At 42.0% G+C, this 25824-nt stretch overlaps 1 protein-coding gene across 22 annotated transcripts in view; it reads left to right on the forward strand.

Moving 5' to 3' along the window:
* MAGI1 (membrane associated guanylate kinase, WW and PDZ domain containing 1) overlaps nt 1-25824 on the forward strand; it is a 338676-nt gene that overhangs the window by 101377 nt on the left and 211475 nt on the right. Inside the window, exon 1 of one of the 22 annotated variants that reach the window (XM_041425921.1) lies at nt 691-785. The exons of the other annotated variants lie outside the window; for them this stretch is intronic. Coding sequence (XP_041281855.1) covers nt 713-785 — 73 coding nt within the window. The 5' untranslated portion in view covers nt 691-712. Of the gene's footprint in view, nt 1-690; nt 786-25824 lie in introns of those variants that run through there. 22 annotated transcript variants of the gene reach the window in all.

The raw sequence follows: 25824 nt of genomic DNA on the forward strand, positions 1-25824 counted from the left end.
GGGGCCCCAGATCTCATTTTTATAATTATCCCCCCCCCCCCCGCTCCCTTTTTTTTTTACCCTGTTCTAATGGGTGAAACTGGATTTCATTATTTTAGTGGTATGTGTGCCCAGAGTTCTTATGTCCCTGCCATCAAAATTAAATCTTCTTTCAATTTGATATAATTGCAACATATGTGGGGGTTTATATATTGGTTATTTTTTTAATAGCTTCTTTTTATACCCTTTTGAAAAGAAAGTAGAATTTAGTTCTATGGAACTGCTTTATTTGAAGTTTCTTGAGTGGTATATTTATTTGTTCTAAATGAAGATATTGGCCAATAAAATGGATTATCTCAGTGTATTTAAAGCTGTTCTGCAGATCTCTCATCTTTATGGTCTTTATTACTTTTATTACTATCATATGAACAATGCAATAATGTGTATTTCTGTCATATGCTATTGGGACTTTTTGTCTTTTCATCTTGGTCTCCCATGACTCAAAAGACAAACCTAAAAAATATTTTGATTTCCTCTTCTGGTCCTAGTCATCTGTAATAGGTTGTCCTGGACTTCTGCTCTCAGACTTCATGTTTGGGCCATACCGTTTGCAACCAAATGAAGGGAGCCCCTGATTTTAATGGCCAAGATAAGCCTATGGAATACTCAGTCAAATTAGATGTTAAAATCTTTGGTTGTTTCTTGCCTTAGGGGGTGTAGCTGAAGTCCAGTGATGATCTCTGTGCTGCAGGCACTGCTCAGTGTCCTGTGCAGTGTGTTCCGCTCTATCTTCCCTCATCTCTTGGGTAAGAGACTGGGGAACTCTTTTTCAGTTTTCTGTGATTTTTCTACTCATGACACAAAGTACAAGGTGAAACTCAACTGAGAGTCCAGTGATAGAGTCCAGATATTTGCTGAATTAAAAGGACTGCTGCATGTGATGCTAGGGAATTTTCCCTCAGGTGTTTTTCTTTACATGATCAAGTCCCAGCATTAACTCAGCAAAATAGGTCTTGTTTGCTTTGGGTGCCAGTTCATCAAACTATATTAAGTAAGTATTTACACTTCTCCCAGCTGAGAAAGGCATTCAAGCATGTAATTAAGTCCTATCTAAATCAGTGGAATTTAAGTACAAGCCTCAAGTTAAACACGTTGAAATGCCCTGCTGAACAGGGAGGGTTTGCTGGGTGGAGGGGCAAGGCCCATCTGTGTTTTCCATTTTGGGCAGGCAAATGTGATGTGAGAAGCCAGGTGTAAAAGCAGCTCCTTGCCAACATCCTTGTGCTGTGCTCTCTGCTCTTGGAGCATTCCCAGTCCTGCCAAAACAGCTGTTTATCTGGGGGGAGGAGGAGGGCTTGTGGTTTGGTTTGTTTTTTTTTTTTTTTTTCCTGGCCCTTTATCCCTTGTGCCTTGGTGAAACACAATCCTGCAACAGGAGTGGAGCCAGCCCAAAAAAGATTTCAGCTGGCACCACGCTGGTACCCTGGAGCCCAGCCTGGGGCTGTGCTGTGTCACCCAAGGTTTCCCTGACACGGGGCTGCAGTCAGTTTGTTGCCTTGGTGAGGAGCAAAAACCTAAGTAGAGCATTTTGACTCCATCCAAAATAATGGTACAGTTATTATAAATACAGCCCTGCTGTGCCCCAGGACAGGAGGGGCTGCAGGGTGACACTGTGGTTATACAGCTGGTCCCAGGGGAGATAAAGAAAGATAAATATTAACAGTATAAGGCATCTTCCTCCCACCATCCCTGTGTTTGCATTAGTAGTTATAACCAGCGTAATTGTGTTGATTTAAAAAACACCACATTAAAATCATTCTTCCCTTTGGTATAATTATGCACCGCTTTATGGAAGCCTTTAAATCAAGGTAAATCTTAAAACTAAGAGTGTTGGTCTTCATCTTTTATCATGGTTAAAAAATAGCAAAATAAACTCTTAGATAGGGGAGTGGGGTGGAGCCTGAAAGCAGCTGTGGGAAATCAGAATCAATGTTTTGGATTTTTTTTTATTTTTAGCTGTGATTTAACTCTTCACTGGACATCCATGTCCTGGTTTCTAACTCTGTTAATGGACTTAGTCTGCTGTTGCTTTTTAGGCCACAAAGGCTGAGAAAAGATGAGTAAGCACCATTGCTTTTCACTTTACAATGAGGAAGCACTCATTACTTTTCAGCAGAGAAAAACTCAAGATGGCAGAATTACAGCTGGAGCTGGCATTTCCCCCTGGCCTTGTGGTGTGGTGACCTTGTCCCTCTGCCACCTGCCCACCCTTTGTCTGCCTCCTGAACAGGACAAAGGGAGAAAATAAGACCCAAAAGTTTGTTGGTAAAGGTGAAGGCAGGGAGATTGCTTACCAGTTACTGACACAGGCAAAGCAGATCGAGCTTGGTGAAAAGTTCATACAGAGCCAGTTAAGCCAGGTTTGGATAGTGAGAAACTAAGCTGAATTCAAACAGCTTTGCCCCAGGCTCTGCTTCACTCCATCATTCCCCACTCCTCTAAGCCCTGCTCTCCCCAGGGGGATGCCCAGTCCATCACAGCTCTTCCCTGCTCCTCCTTCCTCCCCAGCTCTGGAGGCTCCTCACTGGCTGCAGTCCCACAGAGCTGCTCCAGCACAGGTCCATTGCAGTGAGCTCATTTTTGGAGTCAGACTCCTGTGCACCCTGTACCTAATGAATGTCTCCCTCTAGGTCAAGTGGCTTCTTATTCTGGAGGCTGAAGCCATCTGCTGGATTTGCTGTTGAGCTTGGCATTACTGTTGGGCCACTGCAGTCCTCATTATCTGCATCCCTGCGGCATTAAGAGCAAACAAAATAAGCTGGAACATTTCAAGTCATGTGTTGGAAATAGTTTAAATTTTACCCTACATGCAGATATTAAAATGCTTTGGTATTTTTTAAAATAACAGTTTCTTCCCAGGGTTTCAGCACTTTTCTTTTGTCTCCTTTATTCTCATTTTCACCTGTCTTTTGTGTAACCCTTCCACTCATCAAAGCCTTAATGAGATTTAAAAGGGAGACTGGTTAGCAGGGAATGAAGTAAGTGTTACAGGGGTCATTTGTGAGTGGCTGAATAGTTTTGACTTCAGATTTCTTTAACAACTATTTTGAATTACAAATTCAAAGAAGAGGAAGAATTAAAAAAAGAAAAGAAAAAAAAAAAAAGAGAGGCTACAGGAACAGAACAGCTGCCTGATCCCTGAGCTGGATGTCCCCATGTGCTGCTAGCCTGGCTCAGCCAAGGCATTGCTGTTCATGCCTGATCTGTTCTGGACTAATATCCCTTTATAAAAATATAGATTATACCCTCCCCAATTAAGCAGAACAGTAAAAAGAAGTCGTATATTTATCTGCTGCCAGTGACTTAAGTATTTTTTTATTCCCAGCTAACTAGTGTGGCAGTACCTTCTTTTTTCTCCAGAAGATTATGTGGCACAAGACCTTTGAGATCTGGAAATGCTTAATAACCTCACTCAGCCTACAGTACTGCCTTTGAGCTGAATTTAACTTGGAACATAAGGTTTTAAACTAGTTTGTGAATATTTTAGTAAGAAGAAAGTAGCTCTGTAGTAATTTCAGTTACTGGGGAATGACCTACCAAGGAGGGCCCCTGACTGATGAGGGGATGATTTTTCCCCCCTTGCTGAAGGAACATTTCCTCTGTTCAATATGGTGCAACCTCAGTTTGCAGCTGAGAGATGAGGAGAAATCTGTGTCTCCACAAAGATTCTCATGTCAGTGACAAGCCTGTCGTGGTTGGGGAAGGTAAGTTTTGGGGATATCAGAGCCACAGCAGTCCTTGAAATTGCATCTTCTCTGTGGTGGATCCTGGGGATTCTTCCACTGCTGCAAAGAAGCATTTGCCACTTTTTTGTCTCTTCCCTCAAACACTGCCAGTTGCTCCTGACAACAGAGATTCAGCTGCAGAGACAGGCACTGGGCACTGCCTTGGCTGGCAGCTTGGGACTGCAGCTTTTCCTCTGGTGATTAAAATTAATTTTACTGACGCTTTCAATGGGCAGGACGTTTCCTGTGTATGGGAGGGAACAGGTGGTGCTTGCCAGACAATAAAGGTGTTTCACATACCTGTGCACTGACCTTTCCAAACCTTTTCTTTACTTACACTAACAACAGGTCTAGCTCTTCCAGGTAGTTCCAGATGCACACTGTGTATTCTTTTTATTGTGCCGTTTATGTACTGTTCAGATTTTTGGTTAGAATTAATGCTCCCTTTTACCCATAGGTCCTTTCTTTTGCATTTAGTGACATAGTTTTTTGCTGGGTTTCTGCTGAATTGTGCTTGCTGATGCTTGAGGGGGTGGGGGTAAGTCATATGGATGGTTAGGCTCTGATTCTGTTTCTGTAAATTTCCTTTAAAATAAGCTGAAGTTGAAGCAAGTGCAGAAAAACTTTGCCTTTTCATCAGCTACATGAGCAGCTGTGTCTTGAGGAACTGGGTTCTGCTGATGTGTCCACTCCTGCCTTTCAGGATGAATGATGAGTGGTGTATAACTGAAGGCAACAGCATAAACTCTTTATATTTGGTTGCACTCATAAAACTGTGTGTTATTCCCCCTCTATTTTTTTGCATTTTGCTGACAGCTCTTGGTAAAGATGATGTCAGTAGGAAGTGAAGGTGCAAACACTGCATATCTTTAGAATTATATAGAATGAAAGGCAGTGTTATTTATGAACAAATAATGTTGTTCCTCTTTTATTTTGAGACTTCAACAAATCATCCAAATGGGAGAGACTTTGTATAAACTGTCTTGGGCTGTTATTGACATGAACTAGTGGATTACAACCATGAACCATCAACAATTTTAGTTACTTTTGACAATGTGAAAACGAAATGTTTTCTGCTATTACATTACAAGATGCAATGATTAAGAGCCTTACCATAACTTCATGAGTGTTACCCATGACTATAAACACAAAAATATCCCTGGTGTTGAAATGTGGGCATGCTGAAAGTGTGGCAGTCTGCTGGGATCTACCCCAGGGTCCCTTTTGTGTACCCACAGCTGTCTGAGATTGGGGAAAAAAGAGAATTTGGCTGATTCTCCTCTGTGTTGCTGCCATGGAATTTGCTATGGGTCATGTGTGCATCAGAGGGATGTCTGGCAAGAAGACTAAGACCTTCTCCTGCCCATAGCCACATTTTGTTCTTTCCTGGCTGCAGTTCTCTGTTCTCACAGTGTTGGTGATGCCTCTTCAACCCTTCCCATAATAACCCCAGGGAGAACTGCTGGCTGAGAGCAAATTTAATAAAGTCTGTGTCCACCTAAAGGTGGGGACCCCTGTGCAGATACACTTTGCAGAGAGGGGCTGGATGCTCTTGTTCTTATATTTCTGTTGGCTCCATCTCACTGAAAACATGGGAAGTTAAAAATCCATTAGCTGATTCTGCTATAAACCCAGGGTTTTCCTGTTCTTTGCTGAATGTTACACTAGGGAGGCAAAAAAAAAAAAAAAAAAAAAAAAAGCTGCCCCAACTCGGTAAATATCACTTTAATAACACTGTAATAACAAATAACACTATAATTTTATATCGACAATTTATGCTTCTTATATTTTTTAGACTCTGGACCAAGCAAGTGTAGTAATAACTGGTGTCAATTTAAATAAAGGAAGGACATAATCATAACCTTTGAAATAACTGGAACTTTTTATGTACTTTGCAAATATATTCTCTGAAAGGTTATGCTAGCGCTTTAGCTAGACACAGAAATTTTAGTGTCTTTCTCCCCATAATTTCTTCAGTAGCATTTTCTTTTTATTAGTATAATTATTGCAGGTTAGCACTGCTATCATTTTCTCTTTTCATGGCTCGGTAGCATGCTATTATTTTCAGGAAGCAAAAAATAGGTGTCTTTTATAGTGCCATTACTGTTCTTCAGCCTTTAAATTTCCTATAAAAAGCTAGTTAAGGGGTATGATCCTAGTGTTAAAATTACTCTCCATAGAATGCAATAAGATGATTTATAACATAAATATAAACCCTTAATAGGCACCCAAAATGGCAACCCTCAGAGATTTAGCAGCACCAGTACTAAGCTTTTGATCACTTTAACAGTACATTCCTAGAATTTTTATGCAGAGAAGGAAAATTCATGTCCTTAGCAATGGTTCTCTGGGCATTGGCTTGTCCATGTTTCATTCTGTTGCCCTGAAATTTAGGTAATTTATTGACAGTATTGCGATGTAGGGAAGGCAGTCCTGGGGATTTAGGATGTTGGCAGCGAAAATTCAGATCAGTTTAGAAGGGACTGAAGCTTTTCATGCACAAAATTATTTGGTGTTTGTTACCCACAGCTGGGAATTTGTTGCTGTGAGTGGCACCAGTTGGCAATTCAGTAGCTGGAACTCTTGGAGCTATGATGCAGATAACAAGGCAGCCTGAAGCTTTAGGGCTGTGACTTTTGGTGGTCAAAGGTTTCTGACTCATTGGTCATGTTTTTCCAATAGTTTTTAGTGGTTCTGCTCACCTCAGCCTGCACCACAGTGTAGCTGCTCTTCCCCTTCAGCTCTGCATGACTTAACCAGTCATCTGCCAGGGCAGCGTTCCTGTTCCCTCCTCTCCTGTGCAGAAATGTGTCTGGCAAGTTCATTGCTTTCCCTGCCAAGGAAGGGTATATTTATTTTAAGTTATTGGGTTAGCGGACCTTTGTCTGAGGCCCCATTTGGCTGCTGTAAGGTCGGGGCAGAAGGCCCTTGGAAGCAGAGCAGTTGCTCTGTTATCATCCACCTACAAGTAATGAAGTTTGCACTGTTCTGAGTTGGGTAGTAATTAGTTCCCAAACTACCTTTCTCTGTGTCCTCTCTCAAGTTTGAATGCAGCAACACAGAGATGAGTCTTTGGTCTGAATCTGAATCATCTCATTATTTTGAATGCTGAGGAATATGTTAGTGCTACCTGTTGTGCCTTTGCCCTGTCCATCTACCTGGCCCTCTGTAATATGTAGAGCTGGACACTCATCCCCCAGGGCAGGAACTCGGCAACCAGTAGTTGGGGAAAAAAAGCCCCACAAAGGTATGGTTTCAAAAATGTGTGGCGGTATTTAATATGGGAACGTTTCAATACCAAATGTTTCCAAATTTTATCAGAAATTCAGGTAACTGACCTCATTTGCTGTCAATATTTACTCAGACAGCTGAGAAACTACTTGCTCTCTAAGCTGCTGGAATATTAATTTCACTGCAGATAATGTTCAGTTTTGCTGTTTCCCTTTGGCATTTCTTTATTTGCTACCAGTAAACCCCCAACTTCCTGCCCTTAGCCAGGGCTTAGTACTTAGATGAGTGTTAGTCTATACCTAAGGTTGCAGTCATGACTTTTTTAGCCATGACATTTTTTAGCCTTTGGAAGAAGCAAATGTTAGGAAACTAATTTTCTCCCCATGCAGCTGTGTTCAGAAAGCTGCGAGTGAAAGCTATTGATGCTAAAATAACACTGAATTTTTAAACAAGTGCTTCATCCTGTTATACACAATATGGTGTTCTTTTAAAGTTATAAAATAATATAAAGATTCTCTTTCAGCTTTTATTGCTTGCATACCATGAAACCATAGAGATATATAAGCTTGTTTTGCTGTGCCATAATCTGCAAGCTAATTGCTAAGATAACATAGCTGCAATGTAGAACCTGCAGCAGTTCTGCAAGCAAGCCTAATTGTTTGATACTTTAGTTTTCTATCCCATTTCAATTGCTGCTGTTTGTTTCTTCAAGTCTGTGTGTCATATTCATAAAGGCATATCAGAATATTTTCCGTTTTCTTTTAAGAACTTTGTTTTTATTACTGCATTTCTGGTATAAACAGTGCATTCATCACCAGGATAGCCTCATATGCCAACTCAAGAAATTAAAAGCATCTGGGAAAGATCAGCTAAATGCTCTGACCTGTCCCTTTCAATTACTTTACATTTTATGTTCTCCAGTATAACCAAGGCCAGAGTCACATGTATTCAATGTCTAAACGTTTGTTTTACTCTGAAATGAGGAGAGGGAAGTCTTTTTTTAAGACCCACAGTTTAACAGTCAAAGCTGGCTTTGTTATTCTTTCTCTATATGCTGGAAGTGCCTCGGATGGGATTAGGACGTTCCTGCTTTGACCTGTGAGTCTTGAACTCCCAAAAATCAGGTGTCTCTGGGACAGACAGGGTGCAGAGAGGGGGCTGAGGTGTGGGTGAGTTATCCAGGACTACCTGGCACGTTGGCAGCAGGGTCAGGATTGTCATCACTTTCTGTCTCAGCTGAATATTCCTCCCAAAAATCAGGTGTCTCTGGGGCAGACAGGGGGCTGAGGTGTGGGTGAGTTATCCAGGACTACCTGGCACGTTGGCAGCAGGGTCAGGATTGTCATCACTTTCTGTCTCAGCTGAATATTGTGTCAGGGTCAGTGCAGTACCCAGGAAACCAAGGTTGTGGGGCTGATGTCACCAAGACTGGCATTCTGCCCCAAATTCATGGGTACCTCTCAGGGATGGTCAAGTGGCAAGCCGAGAAAGAATGCAACCTTTAAAAAACTCTCTGAAAAACTTTTCAGAAGTGGTGGTAAATAGGAAGGAAATGCCAGTGCAAGGTTTATTTGAAGATTTCTCTGGAAAACATTTAGGTAATTCCTATATGGCTGTGAGCAATTCTGCCAACCCAACACCAAGCAGATAAGTCACTCTGTTCCTTGTCCCAAATGTATGCATTTTAAATGGGAGTGTCACACTTTAGATCCAAGTCCCCAAACTATATAAGGTTTCCAGTGACATTGAAGTGATGCTGTGCAAACAGAGTCGTGTGTCACCATCATGTGTTAATGACACCTCTCAGTGTGTATGGTGACTTCAGACACAGCAGCTTGGTGTGTGGGTTAGCAGAGCTCTGCAGGAAGGAATGATCCCCTGCACTTAAGGGGGGATAAGGCAAAATGTCCCCTCTGCAGGGGAACCAAGAGGTGCTGCTGAGAATTAACAGCTAGGCTTGTGATGTTTGCTAACATCAGAGCCTGTAACGTTGGAATAAATTTTGCTTTTCTCTCTGTGTAATGTTGAGCTGAGCCAACAACATCTGTGTCAAGTTTCTATCAAATATGATTAAAACCTGTCAGTTTTGAGCCCTCCTCCATCACACATCTGTAACAGGAAGTGGTGGTTGAGCTGAACTGAGCCAGACAAGCAGTGTGATCTGTCATTATACTGAAATGGATAAAGGAGACACTTTGTTTTCCTCATGCTTTGGGGCAATGCTGAATCCATATCTGATGCACCTTTGCTTGTTGTTGTGGGGTTGCCTGAGATCCTGCTTTTTGGGGGAGAGTGGCCAGTCATTTGGGTACAGGCAATTGTGCTCTGATATTATCTCATGCTGCAAACCTGTGGGGAAAATAAAATATGTCAGCTCTGATCAAGCAAGTTCAAGAATGTCCCTTGAACTTGGAGAAACTCTGGAAAGCCCTGCAAATGCAGCTTTGCCACAAAACCTGTTAAAATATCATGGTCTGGTTATCGCTTGCATTCTTAAACACAGCATAGAAATTTGTCTCTGAAGTGCCTTACTCACAGATAAAGGTGCTTTAAGAAAACCACATTAAAAGATATGGGATGCAGGGAGGTCTCCCAAATTTCCTGTGTAGTAAAGCTGAACTTTCTTCAGTTTAATTACTAAATGCAAGATGGTTTCCTCACAGAAAGAGAAGCATAAATACTGCAGAACTGAGTGTTTTGCAGATACTGTGGTTAGATTAATGGATACCTATTCCTTTCAGCTTAAGCCAATCTTCTACCCCAAAAGCCCATAGCATAATTAAAATGCAACTAAAAACTTCCAGGAGAAGAACTTTTATAGAGCTTTACCTGAGAAACCCAGGGAGCCAGAATAGGTTGTTTGTACATATTAGATATTTTTCCTTGTCTCTTCATGAATTTTTATTTATGTGCATTAAGAGTTCAACCCTAGGCTTATTAAACTTTTCTTCCATTGCCTCTAGCAGTATGATTGGGATGCATTTTGAGGAGGAAGAGGGGAGAAAAAGAGGGCACAGTTTTTGTGGAATGAAATGTGGCCATTCTTGGTTCTCATAGTTTCCGGGGCATTTGCACTTCATCTGTTTGATTTGGATGGATTCCCATTGCTGCTTGAAGATGTCAGTAAAGAGCTGTAGTGTTTTACTGATGCTTTCTTTTTAGTGTTGTGGGTTTGTCCCTTGTGAAAGCTTTATACATTAATACCTTTTTTAAATGAGTGTAATCCATCTATGACTGCAGCTGAGGACCTCATGGCAGCTGTATGGATTCTGCCTACATCCCTGTGGATTTCAGATGATTCCAGGCTTATAGGTTTGTTCCTATTTACTGCAGAGACTTGCACCAAAAACATTTAATACCTGAGCAGAGCCTCAGGGGTCTGTTCACATCTAATACAGATTGATCGAGATGGAGAGGAACCGCAGATCTGATGCGAGTGCAACACAGGGGAAAATGAAAATGCTCTCTGAAGTTCCCCTGAATGCCAGTCTGGGATTCAGACCAGAGCCAAGCCACACTCACTGCTTGAGGCTTGCCTGTGCACATCTCCCTCCTGTGCCCTCCTGCCTGGGCTGAGAGTTAGATCTGTGAGCTGTGTGTGAGACCCCAGGGCAGGGGATGGTGCCATGCTCCTGTCCCAGAGAGCTTTCCCTGGGCAAAGGAGGACCCTTAAGTGGTGTGTGGTGGTCTTTTTTTCGGTGTTACCTCCCTTCTCCTGAAGCCTGGGGGAATCAAACGACTTCAGTCCTTGAGCAGGGGGTAATTATGGGAAGTGTTGTACTCCAGTGAGCTTGTATCTGGTATGAATGTTAATCACGTTGCTGTATTTGGTATAAATATTTACATCTCAACTGTTTTAATTGGAAACTACTGTTGATTTTAAAAACATTCTACACAAGTGATGTAGCATCTTTGCATGCTTAATAGGAGGAACTGGTTTCGTGTGTGATTTAGGGTACTAAATAACATATTAAGTTATGCAGAGCAAAATGTAAATGTGTGTTTCTTATTTATGTTTTTCAGGTAAGAAATTGCATTCCGTTAAGCAAGGCTGCCTGAGGGAGTTGACAGATGCTGGCTCTGTGCATTCATTTGTAAGCTACCAAATCATGCAAAGTATTCTAGCATTAATCCTGTTTGATATTTTGGCAGCTTTCTGAATTAAATTATTGCTTTTAAAATATCCAAAGTATTTCCTCAAAATTCTGTTGTTCTTTTCCTTCCTTTTGCAAAACTGTTTTCTAAATACTATCTAAATTAAATAGTTTCTGGTCCTTCCATAGACCTGCATGTTTTTCAGTGAATAATATGCAAATTTTGCCTGATTACTCTAGATCTTTCTGATATCTCTCACATAATCAGTTGCATGGATATTTTTTTTAAATAAATGTCATAAGAGGCAGTCTGCATCTCTAGTTGAGTTATGTATTTAGGTATTCCCAGACAGTATTTTATCTCCAGGTTGATATATTCTCCCCCAGGATCAAAGCTTAATTTTGCCTCCCCATTTTTTTCTTCTTTTTGGGTTCCTCTCTGCAGTAAGCAATATAAAAGGCTTAAAAGTGTTGCTTCCAGTCTCTTACAGCTAGGAAGTCTACCAACTACAATCAATAACTCTGAATTTCTAGGGTAAATTAAATGAAAGCAATATACATGATTCTCCCTCATTACACAGGAGAGGAACAGAAAGCTGGAAACGTGATCTGGTTCTTGTAGATACTTGATGAAAAATAATACAGCTTTGCAGGAAGATAGCCACCAGGAGTCTAAAATTGATTTTCTTCATTATAGCTGCTTGAGATTTGCATTTTTCATATCAAGAAACTTTTACAGTGGGAGGCATTTTTCCTTCTGAAATAGTTTCTTTGGTAAGACAGGAAGAGAAAAGATTTTATGTAGACAAAAACCCCTCAAGTGTTGCTTTAAGAAGGCAAAGCTACTGCCCATCTTTGCCATGGATACAGTGAGGCACAGGTGCAAGAGAGTTAATTCAAGTCATTAATCCTAATATGACTGCATTTCCTTGCCTTTCAGCACTAAAAGGGTTGTTTGAAGGAGGCTACCATTTCATCAATGGAAGTAGATGGAGAAACATGCCTTAGAATTGCAGTGTGGGCCCCTCGTTCTGATTGGCCTTCAATAAGGAGCTGTTTAAATATCGCTTTTTAATGTTGATTATTCTCATCAGGCCTCATTTAGAGCATAGCTCATCTCAGGGGAGTCAAAGTGGATTTCAGCTGGTGTGGTTCAAGCTCCCATGGCTTGGTGGTACCAGGGAGCCTGATGAGCCTTGGTCAGCATTTGGGGCTCCATCCCACTGCCACACTGCACTCCCTGTGCTGAAACAGCTCTTCAAGCTGTCAGTGGGTGTGTGTCTAGGCCAGCCAGGCATGGCTGTAGTGAAGGGAGCAGCTACATTGGCTTCTAGACTGAAGGAGCTATGGGTTAGACAAGTGAAACCCTCAGCTGCCCATCTACTTGGTTGCAATCTGTTCCTCTGCAAACAGGGACTTCTGTTGGGTGATAGATGACAGCGTGTTGAGATTGGCTTCCAGTCCTTTGGATGATATGGGCAAGCCTTATTAGTCTTAGCTGAACATAAGGCTGGAAAATATTTGGCAGGAAGATGCCTTTGCATTTTAATTAATCAGCATTTTGGGTTTTTTTCCTGGAAACAAACTGAACCCTGTGCACTTGGTTGGCTTTGATAGTGGAGACCAATTCCTCAGCAGAGCCCACAATTTACTCCTTAGTTTCAAAATAGAGCCCTGGACCTGGGCAGAGAAGGTTATATGGGGGTTATGCTGGTTTAGAATTTGCCCTGCATGTTCATTTTGATTCCCTGCATGATGCTTTCAGCCAACAGAGATGTCCCTATAGCATAATAAAAGGAATGGATGTGAATGTTTTTGTTGCAGAAGTTAAACCCAGATTTATATATCTGGAAAATTGGCTCTGCTATCCAACGTATGCAGCGTGTGAATTTTCAAACACCAGGCTCTGCTGTAGATTCCTCTTGCCCCTTTCAAACTGTTTCCTCAGAAGGAGAAGTGCCAGCATAATTTGAATATGCATAAACTGTGGAGGAAATGATGATAATTAACAGCAGGGTAGCCAATTTTGAAATCCTGTATTTATCATTCTTTATAGGTCTTTTTAAAATCATTCTCACTTTTCATCAGTCTGGAAAAGATTTCTCTTAGACCATGGTTGAGGGGAAAAAAAAATTCTCTGAAGTTTTCTTGCAGAAAAAGAGAAGGTGATCTAGGGAAGCCAGAGCCTTGTCCTGGTATTTGTTAAGTCAGTTCCAAGGCTGTTATTTCTTTTACCAGTACTAAGGTTGAACCTATAGAGTGTAGCTCATCCAGCAATACTCCAGACTTCTGTAGGATAAAATTAGTACAATAGAAATAGGTTCCTCTTCTTTCATTGTCCATGCTGCTGCCTTTAGATTTAACACAGAATTTCATTCCTATACTAAGTTTCATATGGAATATTATCATCATTAATTCATTTTTGCCATCATGTAGAATTTGAATCAACTGGGAACTTCAGTCTTACAATTCAAAACATAACTTAAATCCATAAGGAATTGCAGTTGTTGCTAATGACTCTCACATAATTAATTTCTTCATGAAACAGAATGAATGCATAAGTGTCTCAGGTACTAAATGATCTGTATTCTTACAATGCAATTCCAATTTTAATTTAATTAAACTGTGGGATATCTCATTGAAAAACATTATATATGAAAAAGAACTTAATGTGAAAGGCAAAGTGCTATTATTCTTGCAGTGATAAAACCTAAATCAGATGGAAGTGGAAATCAAGTGGAAGACTAGTGCAGAGCCAGTAATCTCTGATTAAAATGAGACACTTTGCAGTCAATAATTTAATCTCATTTGTTTTCAGACCAGTCTTACTTTAAAAGTGGCTTTTCTTTCATTGCTTTGTGTTCCTCTGCAGAGCAAGCCACGGCATCTGAGGTGGCTTGCACAAGGCAATGATTTTACTCATTTATTGCACTTTTGTACAACTGTAAATCTACTCACTAAACACTTACTGGCCATTAATATCTTAAACTCAATAGATGGCAGTGGTTTACACAGTTCTTGCCTGTTGTTTTTGCCAAGGTGATTACTGTTCTGCAAAGGCTTGTGAGAAAATATGTGAGCTTTTGTCGAAGCAAGAGCCTGTATGTTGTGTGTTACTGTGGTTTTTGGGGGTTGTTTGTTTTAACACATCCACTGTAATTTAGTGTTCTCAGAACATATTGTCTTTATAACGTATGTCCTGTGTACTACTTGTGCTTGTGACAAATACCATGAAATTATTTGGACTGGAAAGATTCCTGGGAGATTGTATAGTTCAACCTCTTGCTCAAAGCTGGGACAGCACTCACTTTTACACCAGCTTGCTCAGGGCTTTGTCTACACTTTCAAGGACAGAGACTCTTCAGCTCCTCTGGCCTCCTGTACCAATCCCTAATTATACCCAGGGAATGTGTCCAGTATTTCCAGTCCAGACAGTCTCACTGTCCTTCCTCAATGAAGAGCATGGCTGTGTTCTCTGTAAGCCCTGCCTCAGTACTTGATGGCTTCTGTAGCCCCCCCCACAAAGCCTTCTCCTTTCCAGGTCAGCCTAACGCAGCCTCTCCTCACAGCTTGCATGCTCCAGTGCTGACCATCCTGGTGGCCTCAGGTGGACGTCCCCAAGCTGATCAACATCTTTCTTGTATTAGAGGGGCCTCGAGATTGGAGGCACAATTCCAGCTGAGGTTGAAACAGCTGAGAAAGGGGAATAATGACTTTCCCTGATTAAGTGCCTTATGCACTTGTTGTTGCAGCCTTTGGATCCTGGCACCCTTCACTGCTGTTAGGGCTCACATGCTGCCAATTGTCCACCTGGATCCCAGGTCCCTGGGCAGTGTTTGTACAGATGTGGTCCTAGACAAAATTTGCATAACACTGTTTTTTATTAAGCTAAACACTGCATTGATATCTTGAAACTTGAACTCACATCTGCCCTTGCCAAAAGAGTGAGCCACCTGCTATTAATTAAAAGCAGCCTACTACAGCTAATGGCTGAAACCTTATTCAGGCCTATGCGTCTTCTGTTTTAACCATTCACGTGACTCTCCTGGCATCCTGTTTCTTTTAAAGGCCAAATTCAATGCTTTCTCTTGACTCCCACAGGCTTTGAGCTGTGCCTAAAACATTTCCTTTCAGTCAAAAGCTGTCCAACTATTGCTTTCTAGACTGCCCACACACACAATGAAAGAGCCATGTGGAGGCATTAGAGTGAATTAGAATGAATTAGAGGAGCCAGGTTTTATAAAGGCTGGAGGAAATGCAATGTAAATGGTAGTGACAGAGAGGAACTGCCAGTTCCTTCAAGCTGAAATCTTGTTTACATCTTTGTGTGCGTGCTTTTTCCTTTTTCACAGAGCTAACTGCCTCTGTGCCCTTCCTCACAGCTCATTGCTGTCTTTGTCTAGCAAGTCACTTGTCTTCACTTGTGGACTATATTTGTCTTCATCCAAGTCACCTTTCTCAGTTAATACCAGATTTTCCACTACTGACATTACTGGGACCCTTTCCTCTGTCCTCTTTCGTTCCCAATTTGCACAGCCTTTCTTGCCAACACAGACCTTAGACCCCAGGCACCATTTTCTTTTCCCATCAGGTACAGTTTAAAAAAAAGAAGCTGTCATTTAAACTCTTGGCTTTTTAAATAACTTTCTGCTAGAACTGTGAGGTCCAGCTGTTTTCTAACACTTACCTTAATATAATTAGGAGTTTAGACACAGGTTTATTTCACAAACCCAAACCCAGGTTTTTACAAAAAGGAAGCCCAGGACTGGTAGAATTTACTGCTGCTTGTGGTAGCCAAACTTTTAATTTATTTGTCTTCTGACAGTGCTGCAATAGAAACTGAACCTTTTAAATGGTGCTTTACTATTTTCAAAGTACTCTGAAGTACTTTCTGGAAAAGCTGAGAGTTGATAGGGATTGGCATCGTGGCTGCAGGCAAAACTAACAGCTGCTCAAATGCCACAACAAATAGCAGAACTTGGGGTGTTTCTGGATGAAGGGTCCTTGAGCCAGCACCCTCTCCTTGGCTGTAGCCAAGCAGTTTAGTTTCACCTGGGCAACAGTGCAGAGCTGTTGCCACTTGTTTTCCCCTGTGCCTAGGGAGTATTTAACTGTAGGATGTGTGGGTTGACCTCCTCCTGCACATTTTTTATGTTCTGGGAATTGTTTGATTCCCAGGAGACGGAGTGTGCCAGTGCATCCTCTGCTGTGGCCTGCCTGAGTGCTTTCACCACTCCTGAGAGTCACCTCATGTTTTCTCCATTTATCGTCACACTCCCAGGCCCTGAAGGCTCTGATAGGTCAGACTTGATCAGGTGCAATTTACACCATGTTCTGTATAGAATTTGTAAAATGTGCCCCAGGTATTTGAATGAAGTCTCATGAGCTGAAGTGATCTTGCCTACCTGGCATGCTGTGCATGTGGATCTGGAAGGAAATTGTCCTGGGGAGGTGCACACAGGAGTTTGTACTGCTGAGGACACCTCCCCTCCCACTGACCCCCAGCTGGTTTGCTGAGCTGCAGCAGGAGAGGGAGGTCTGTGCGTGCACAGCTTGGTGCCTTAGGACGTGTTTAGGGGTTTGTCTTTGGGCACGGGGAGGCATCGGACCCTGTCTAAGTCTTTTGCTTTGTTTGAGCAGCTGCTGGAGATCTTTAGGGCTCTCAGTGTCCCTGCAAAGGTGTTCTGGTGGTGGGGTGGCTCTGGGACCTGGGAACTGTCTCTGCTGTCAAGTCAGTGTATAGCCTTGGGGCAGACTGTTTAATCTCAGCTTGATCTCCTCTGAAGATCTGACCTTATTTCCCTACTGTGTAATTTTTACAGCCACATGAGGATTGAGGATTAATTAGTTAATGTCTGTGAAGCGTTTTGAGTGTGTTAGTTAAGGGTGAAGTATTATCATAAGTCTCTAGGGAAGTGTCATCATGTTTAACATGTGTACTGGCGTCTGTCCTTCCTAGAAACTTGTGACAGATAAATCCTGTTCCAGATCCTTTGATTTCCATGTCTTCATTATTTATTTTGCCCTGTTTTGGAATGTGTTTTTCATTTGCTTTGAATTAGAAATATAGCTTCTATGTGGCAGTAGCATGTAAAGCTTTTGGACATGTTATTAGTTTTAGCAATATTTCTGAGAAATACTACCAGAACCACTCCAGTCTATAGAATTGAGGGGGTACTCTAATTCCTGGGAGTAATTGTTGGGGTTTAAGGTTCTTCTTTTTGTTTATTTCTCTCAGGGAATTTATATGCACTGCTAGGAGAAAATCATGACCGGTACTTGACAGGCAAAAGAAGTTGCCACGCTCAGGGGAGGGGGGCACTTGGCTGCACTCCTCTTTTCTGAGGGATTCTCTGAGAAGAGCAGGCATACTTTGAGAACTTGGTTGTGAAAAAAGGGGCTAGAGCAGCTGCTAGCTCCTTCTTGCTCTCTCTGATTCGGAGGGGAAGGAGGCTCCAGTCAGCGTGGGAAGAATTCACCACCACTGCAGGGTTCTGTCCTCTGCTGCCTTGTGCCATGTGGGAGCAGAGCACTCGGACCTTATTAACACTCACCAAACTGGGGACCCTTCACCATCTGCTAGGGTGCCTCAGGGGAAATGCTGAGATCCCGGGTCCTTTTCCCCCAAGGGGAGCCTCTCCTGGCCATGTTTGGGAGCCGAGGGGCCACTGCCCAAACAAGGTTTCCATGCTGCACTACAACTGCCGGGACGCCCTGCGGTTCCAGCTACAGCTGCCAAGTTTCTGACACATCTCATCTACCACTCTGGGACTTTGCTCATCCCTGCCTTCTGATCTTGCTACTCTGAGGTTCCTGCTTTCACTTTCCAGAGGGGTACCAGGACCAGCTGTCCCTGTGAGTTGTGACGGCCGCCCTTTCTCCATCCCTCTCTGCCGCCCGCCCGCCATCACTGCGTGAGGGAGGCGGCCGAGCCCGCGCCACAGCGCCCCCTGCAGGCGCGGGGGAATCAGCACAGCCCTGCCCGGCCGGGAGCCAGCAGCGCCCCTGCTGGCCGCGAGCGGAACTGCACGGCGGGGAAAGCGCTGCGGCCGGGCTGGGCTGGGGCTCTGTTTGGGGCTGCTGGTGCTGTTGTAGTTGGTTTGCCTTGTTACACACCTGCACACTAGTAAAGGACTGTTATTCCTTTTCCTATACCTTTGCCTGAAAGTCCCTTAGTTTCAAAATTATTAAAATTCGGAGGGAAGGGGATCATATTTTCCATTTCCTTAGCAGATACCTGTCTTTCAAACCAAGACAGCAATTTTAGCTGCATGTACTTTTCTGGAATTTCTATATCTTTTACAATTATTTTTATGCTAATACATTTGCACAATACTTAAAGAGGGAAGCTGTAATGACTCTCAGCAGTGAAGAGGATGCTCAGAAGGGCACTTAGCTTTGTTCCCCCTGTCAGCTAAGGAAATACCCAAAAACACACACATGTGTAGTATTTCCTTGGAGAGCTAGCTATTACAATAGGAGATGGAAAAGCTGGCATTCTTGCCTCTGCCTTTGAGATAAACTGCTTTATAGATTTTGATTTCAAGTTTTCTGTTTTCTCTGCAGAGTTTATCCTCTGACTTTTGCTGTGCTTCTTATCCCTTAATTCCTTGCTCCTTCCCATCTCTAATGCTGTCATCAACTGTTGTTTAGTGGAAAGCTTGCGAATGTGCAAACTAATCATCTCTCCTTGTGCCTGAAGTCTTCTCCCTAGGGATCTTTAGAAGGCAATTTCTTTTCTCTATACGAGGTGGCGGAAATCACAGACACTTTGCTTTGCTGATTTGGTATTTTTGAGCTCTCCCCCCTCTTGTGAATCATCTGTCCTACCCTCCAAATGTGTATTTTGTGCCTGTCCACTCCAGTGAGTTATGTCTTGCTTTCAGAAGAAACCCTGTAGATGCTGTCAAGGATGTGGTCTTTTAGACAGTACAGGAATCTTGAGGTGGTGTCTGGTCAAATTTCTCTGTAGTCCAAGGCACCCCTTGTTGTGGGGCAGGGCAGAAGGACAGCAGGGGACAAAGCCAGACTGGCATCCTCCCGGAGGATGTGTACAGGGAGGATGGGATCAGCCTGGTAGTGCAACCAGCAACACCTGAGTTGTTGCTGGGGTTGCTGAGGGCACAGAACTGTGCCCTGGTCACTGTGGTGTTTCCCCATCTGCTGTCTGCAGCCTGTTGTGGAAGGCCCCCAAGGGAAGAATTGCAAGTTCTACATTTACTCTTGCTCTTTTGGCCTTGGCACCAACACAGGGACTGTATTTGGCATAAAAATGCTTTTCTGCTGCAGCTTGTCACATAAATGGTGCCTTAGGTCTAGAATGGATTAAATAGGACTTCACTCCAGCCTCTGTATATTGTGTTTCTAGATAACTATTTGTTCATCCATATGAGAATTGCTTTGCATTTTTAGCATCTGCATAAAAATCCACACTATATGTAAATATATAGCTCTATAAGGACCTGAAACTTCTTCCTGCAATGCTGACACTTTAGAGAAGTGGGGGGGTTACAACAACCAAAACAAAATCCAACATTCGGCATCCGGAAGATCTGCCTTCTGACACCAAGTGCAGTCATTCTCACACAGGCCAGTTTTCTACTCTGCCAATACACTTTTGAATACTTGGGGAGGTCAATGACCTGGCAATCGAGGTAACTCATGGCTAGAAGTGGTAGGAATGCACCATTACAGAATGGTCAACAGAGAACCATTTGTCTGTCTTGCTCACTCTGAGCTTAATGCTCACAAAATCATGGCTTAGTTTCATTCAGTGGTGTTGAGGGCAAACCTTGTGTTGGGGGATGGCTTTCCACTGCTGTTCTGGGAGATCTGTGCCAGTCCTTTTTTCCTGTCTCCTCTTTAGTAAGGTAGCTCACAAGCTGGCCAAGGGAACCAAAGCATGCTGGGCTCTGAACTGCAAACAGTGGCTTGTATTTGCTCAGCCTTCTGCAAATCATCCTGTGCTCTGATTTCTAAAAGGAGTGAATTATAACTTTGTGTAATTCTTAATCTTGCTTTCTTTTTTGTCTGTTTGTGTAAAACACAAATATCTTGAGGCAAGAATAAGTGGTTTGGTCTAATCAGTTTCCATAAATATTTCATTGGTGTGATTACCTGCTACTTAAACTTATTTCCTTGCATGGCTTGTGCCTGATTAAAATAAAAAATCTAACTCATTTCTGTAGTGTCAGTTTGAAATAAGTGTGTGGATGTATTTGTAAAACCTGTTAGAGGAAAGGGGGGAAAAAGAGTCATGCAGAGGAAAAACATCCAATTGCTTTCAGCAATGTGTTATGAAATAAAAAAATATCCTTCCAAATTTGTGAAAATCACTTGATTAAAAAAGTATTTTGAAATGTAGGTTGTAGGAACATATAGAAAAAGAACAAATCAGGTCTGAATACATTTCCCTTTTTTCCCCTTTCTCATTTTAAAAACTTGTGCTAGAGAGCTCATATGTAATACTGCAGCAGGCCTGAAAAATCTATCTTAAATGCCTGTAAAAATTACTATGATCCTTTCAGATTTAGGGACTATTTTGTCTTTTTTTTCCATTTTGTTTTTGCTTTTCCTCCCATCAACTAATATTCTTTATGGCGTGCTCTATTATTTACTGCAAAAGTAATCAATGCTTTACTGAATTTTTCTAATGACATAAATTATATCAGAGAGATTTCTTTAGAGTATTTTGCTTCTTTTTTGAAGACTGAACTGAACTGCAGCATATACAGGAGTTCTTCCTCCTTTGTCCAATTTTTTGAGGTCTTTTTCCCTTTAATTAGACTATGTTTGTTGTTCTTAAATCCACACCAAAAAAACCCCAGCTGATATCAGCAGGCTCAGATCACCATGGAGATCTTCCTAAAGTAAAACCTGCTATTAGTTACTATTGGCCAGTAACAAAAACCATGATGGATCAACAAAAGCAAGCTCCCTAAAATCCCAAATCTTCTTGGGCATTTCATACCTTGTAGAAAGGAGCTGCAAGTTCATGGCCTGATCCCTGATAAGCCCCAGCCCTGCAGCTCCCTCTGGAATTGCAAGGGTGTGTTTTCCCAGGATGCCCATGCCTGCACTCTGAGAATAAGCCACTGCAGAGGATAGAGCAGTGTATCATGATTAAACTTGCATGAAAACAAGAGATTCCTGTGTTGACATAGGACAGGGAGTCTGAGTTTATTAACCTTGAGTTTCACTAGGTCAGTGTGGGCACTATAAGCAAATCCTGCCCTGTGAGGAGAGACTAATTGGTGCCAAAAATGGCACATATTTGGGTCTGAATGCAGGCACTGCAGCGAGAGGATCTTTGCTTACACTGAGCAGGGCTGCTTTGTACTTGAAGGCTCCCTAACGCCAGTACCCAGTGGGTGGCACTGCACAAGCTTTGCATGACTCTGTAGGCTTTTATTATTTTTTTTTAATTCTCCAGCTAGTTTCCATGGTGATGACTGCAGCTTTGATGCCTGTGCAGAAGTGGAGAGGGAAAGAGAAATAAGAGGGCGATATTGCATTAAACTAGGACTTGAGTAACCCGTGGAAGTCACAGTGGTCACAGGCAAGTCCTGCCAAAAAGGCAGCAGTGGGCACAGAAACTGTGGGTTCCTGAAGAGCAGCTTCCAAAAAGGTGTTCTGATGGGGTGGTCTGAAGGTGGCAACAAACCTGAAAGACTGAGAGGGGACAAGCCAAGGCAAATGTGATATATTTACATTGAGTGAACTAGACTCACTTCTGGAGTTTTTAGGGGATTTTTGCATTATTTGGGTAAAGCTGTGGTAAAAATTATGATACACGGAAAAATTGAACACTGATTCTCCTGAGAGTAGTTTAAAGGGATACATCTAATTAACATAGTGGATTTAAATACCAGGTCAGAAAAGCTTTTTTAAAATGAACTCATTCAAGTTTTTGCACTGATTAAATTTTATTTTCTGGTACAAGAAATAGTTGTCAGGCTTGAAATTTGGATTTGTTCTGTTTTGAACCCATTGAGCCTCCTCTGCAGCACTGTAACCTCCAAATTACACAGCAGAGGCCTTGGAATTCAGGCACTGCAGTAATTGTCAATACTGTTGACTTTGCACCATAATCTTTTGTGACTGCTATGAGACGTGGCTGAATTTAATGCCCACAATCTACAGCTTATCAGCATAGATTGATCCAGGCGTGTTTCGTGTGAAAGCTGCTGATCAAGGAGTGCTACAGGTTTGTTTCTCAGACCTGCTTCTTCCCTGCTGCTTCAATTCAATCAACTTTTCTCCTTTATCTTGAGCAGAGTTTGTCAGATGGAGTGGGATCTGCCAGTCCTTGTGAGGGGGCAAAGTCCAAACGTGCACTTCACCATCTGACACTCCAAAATTGCATTATTTGCTGGAAATTCAGCTGTGCATCCAAGTTTTTGTTGGTTTGTTTGTGCTCTTTTGGGTTTTGTTTCAAAGAGGAAAAGAAAGGGATGTCCAGAGGGATGCTTTACTGGTGCAGCCTGTGGGACAGAGATGTGGATCATGGTGGTCTTTCTCCAGACTTCCTTATGCCTCTTGTAAAACTGCAGCCCCAATTGATCACTGGTGGTGTTCCAGCTTTTCCCAGTTTTTCTCTCTCTTTCCTACATCTCTCATCACTCCTTGATCAGCAACCAGACCCCAACACGAGTCTCGCTATTTGAGAGTTTGCCTGGCTGAGGTTCTCACCAGCCCCTGAAGCGATTCTTTCCTCATATTGCTAAGCTCACTCTCAGACTTCTGCCTTCTACAGCAGATCTTGTGTTTTTGCCCCAAAATGTGCTTTATGTGCAGCCACAGGTGAGCCTACATCACCTCTGGAGAAGCTGAATTTAAAGCTTCTTGCCTGATGTTGAGTCTTTGCTTCTGAGGTAAAGACACACGTAGTAGGATTGGAAAACTGTTGTTGGAAAGACAGATTGTTGCTTCTTTGCTAGAAGGGAAACAGGGATGACAAACCTTGTTCACAGAAATTGCGGTGTGTGTTAATGCTTCTCAGTTTTCTGCAGGATCAAACAGGAGGAAAATCAGCCTTTTGTCTGCTCTGGGTACCTGAGTGTGCACAGGAGGTATGCTGGAGTCTCAGGGTTGGACAAGAGATGAGAAGAAGAGACAAAGAGATTACTGGGCCTTATTTTTCTTTTCTGCAGTTGCTTTGCTGTGGATGTACCTGCTTTTTCTCATTCTCATTGTGAACATTTTTTTAATGGAAGATGATCAGCTGCATTAGTCAGATGATTCCTGATCCTCAAAGCAGCTCTTCTGTATGGGGGGCTATCTGGGCATTGCCTGCTTTGAGTCTTCAACAAGTGATCTTTATAACAAAGGATGACCAGAGAAGATTAAATGGAATTTCCCACTGTGTTTAATACAGAATATCTAAGGCTGTTTTTCCTCTATAGAGTTAAGTTACATTTCAGGGAGGTGACTTGGTTAAATTGACTTAATGGGCATGAAACCTTCGCTGTCATTGTGGAAAATCAGCTTACTCAGAGGGGTTGTTTTCTGGACTTACACAGGTCTTGCAAGCTGTTTAAGCAATGCTAAATATATTGCAGCCAAGAAAAGCTGACAAGGATCGGAGCTGCCAAATTTCTAATAGCAACTTTGTAACTTCATTGCTTTTTCAGCAACAACAAGAAAAGAGAAAAATACTGTTAACTTGGCAAAATCCGTTTTCTGTTTCTTGGGGTGTGCTAATAAACCTCACTAAAATAACTGAATATAAGTCAGCAAAAATATAACCTGCTTTCAACAAAAATTGGAGCTATGTAACCCTACCAATATCTAAAATCAGTGTATGACTTCCCTTGTTGAAATTCATCACCCTTCTGCAAATGAATTAGGCAGTCTGAAACTCGAGACGTGAGGATTAGTAGAGGGCTTAATTAAAACATCATCAGTGTTGTCCCTGCAGAATCAAAATCCTGATACTCTGGTTACTGAACTATGTTTGAGCCTTAATTTTAAGTGACTGCCTTTTACTTTAAAGGGTTCATCACTTAGGAACTTCAACGTGGCTTTCTTTTCAGGATTGTTACCTTATGTGTTCTTGCAGATCAAAAATCATTCTCCATATTTTATTAGTGATATGATACCATTTTCAGGTGCTACAGTGTGCATCTAGAGTTTTGCCAAGTTAATGATGGTCTTGACTCTCAAAATATAGTATTTACAGTTGGACAATGTCTGTCAGATTTATAGCATTCATCCTCCCCAGAGGTCCATGTTTCCCAGAAGACTGACATCAGTTTGGCTTTAGCTTGTCAAATAAGCCCAAGAAATTAATGCCAATTTCAAATCCTAATCTTCAGCAAAAAGTCTTCTTTTTCAATCTTGGCAAGGAAAACTGAAGTCAATAAAAATTTAAAATTAAAAATACCAAAGGAGTCCAACAAGTTCAGGCATTTGGTAGTAAAGAAAAGAGAGCTCGTATGTCTAGGGTTATGATCAGGAATCCAAACTGGGGACTAGAAGCTAGAAGTTCTGGTTATATTTTGGTTTTTTTGGCCTTTTTTGTTATATGTCTGTGTAACAGAAGATACCCTAGCAATTGGTGCAGCTTGTGGCACTCTGAGGTAGACTTCACCTGCCTGTAGCTAAACCAGGGTTTTGTACATGCTGTGCAAGAGGACTGGGGAAAAGAACTCCCTAAGACTTGTTGGTAAGTCAGATGCATGAAAAGGAGTGTACATTAAATGATAGAAAATACTTGGTTTTCAAAAGACTGTGGTGAATTGCAAGGAAGTTTAAGTTTGCATATTTTAAAGTTCAAGGAGAACTTATCTTAGTTCTTGGTTTTCTTTCTGAATTGAGACTGTGCATGTTGCTGTAGCAGGTGGTGAAAGCCTGTTTTTCTAGGAGCTTTAAAATCAATCTTGTTGTTTAACCAACTCAGCTTCCCAAAATTGTAGGAACCCTGACTCTGCCTTTGACCTTTCCATGTTTTTCATCTGGCACATTAAACAGTTTGTGGCCAGCCCTGTGCTACTAAATGCATGACATTTGCTAGAGGTTTTGCTGCAGTGAGTAATAGTGGAAGGAGGATATATTTTTGTGGACCTTTGCAGATTAAATGCCTTAATTCATGGGTATCTGCAATTTCAGGAGACTGGATTTGTCACTGATGGTGGCCTTCAGCCTGATGTTCCTCAAGTGCTTGGGTGGAGATGTGACTGTCTTGACTTGCAGTCTAATGGGCTGGGATCACGAGTGTTACTTTCACAGAGTCCTGTGATTACCTGCGCATATTCTGTGTCTGCAGTCTGAAATCACATATTAAAAAAAAATAAATTTCAAATACATTTGAAGTAGCTTTTCTCTTCGTGACTCGTAGTTCAGGCTCTTTTGTGAGCTGTGCCAGTGTAGTGACTGTCATAGAATGACTTTAAGGAAATCATGACCATGCTGTGTCCTAGGAGTGAATGGCTGAAACTTGGAAGTGATGAATTCCCTACAAAGCTACTGTTTGCCTCTCACTCAAATGTGAGTAAATTAGCTGTAGTGCCACTCAAGTCAGGGGTTCAGGAGGAACGTAAATGGTAGGAGTATGTGATCCGATATTTCAGGATATGCCAATTTAAGGCGTTCAGATAATTTGCATAGTCTCAGGTTGAGATCTCTGAATGTCACTTCAAGGTTCTCCCATCTTTTGGATATAACACCTCCCAGTCTCTTGCAATTTAAGCAGAACTCCTGAACACAGACTGCTAAGCCAAAATGACCTATCCATG

This window comes from Onychostruthus taczanowskii, unplaced genomic scaffold (assembly GCF_017590055.1).
Source record: "Onychostruthus taczanowskii isolate IOZ18803 unplaced genomic scaffold, ASM1759005v1 scaffold9, whole genome shotgun sequence".
Taxonomy (NCBI): Eukaryota; Metazoa; Chordata; class Aves; order Passeriformes; family Passeridae; genus Onychostruthus; species Onychostruthus taczanowskii.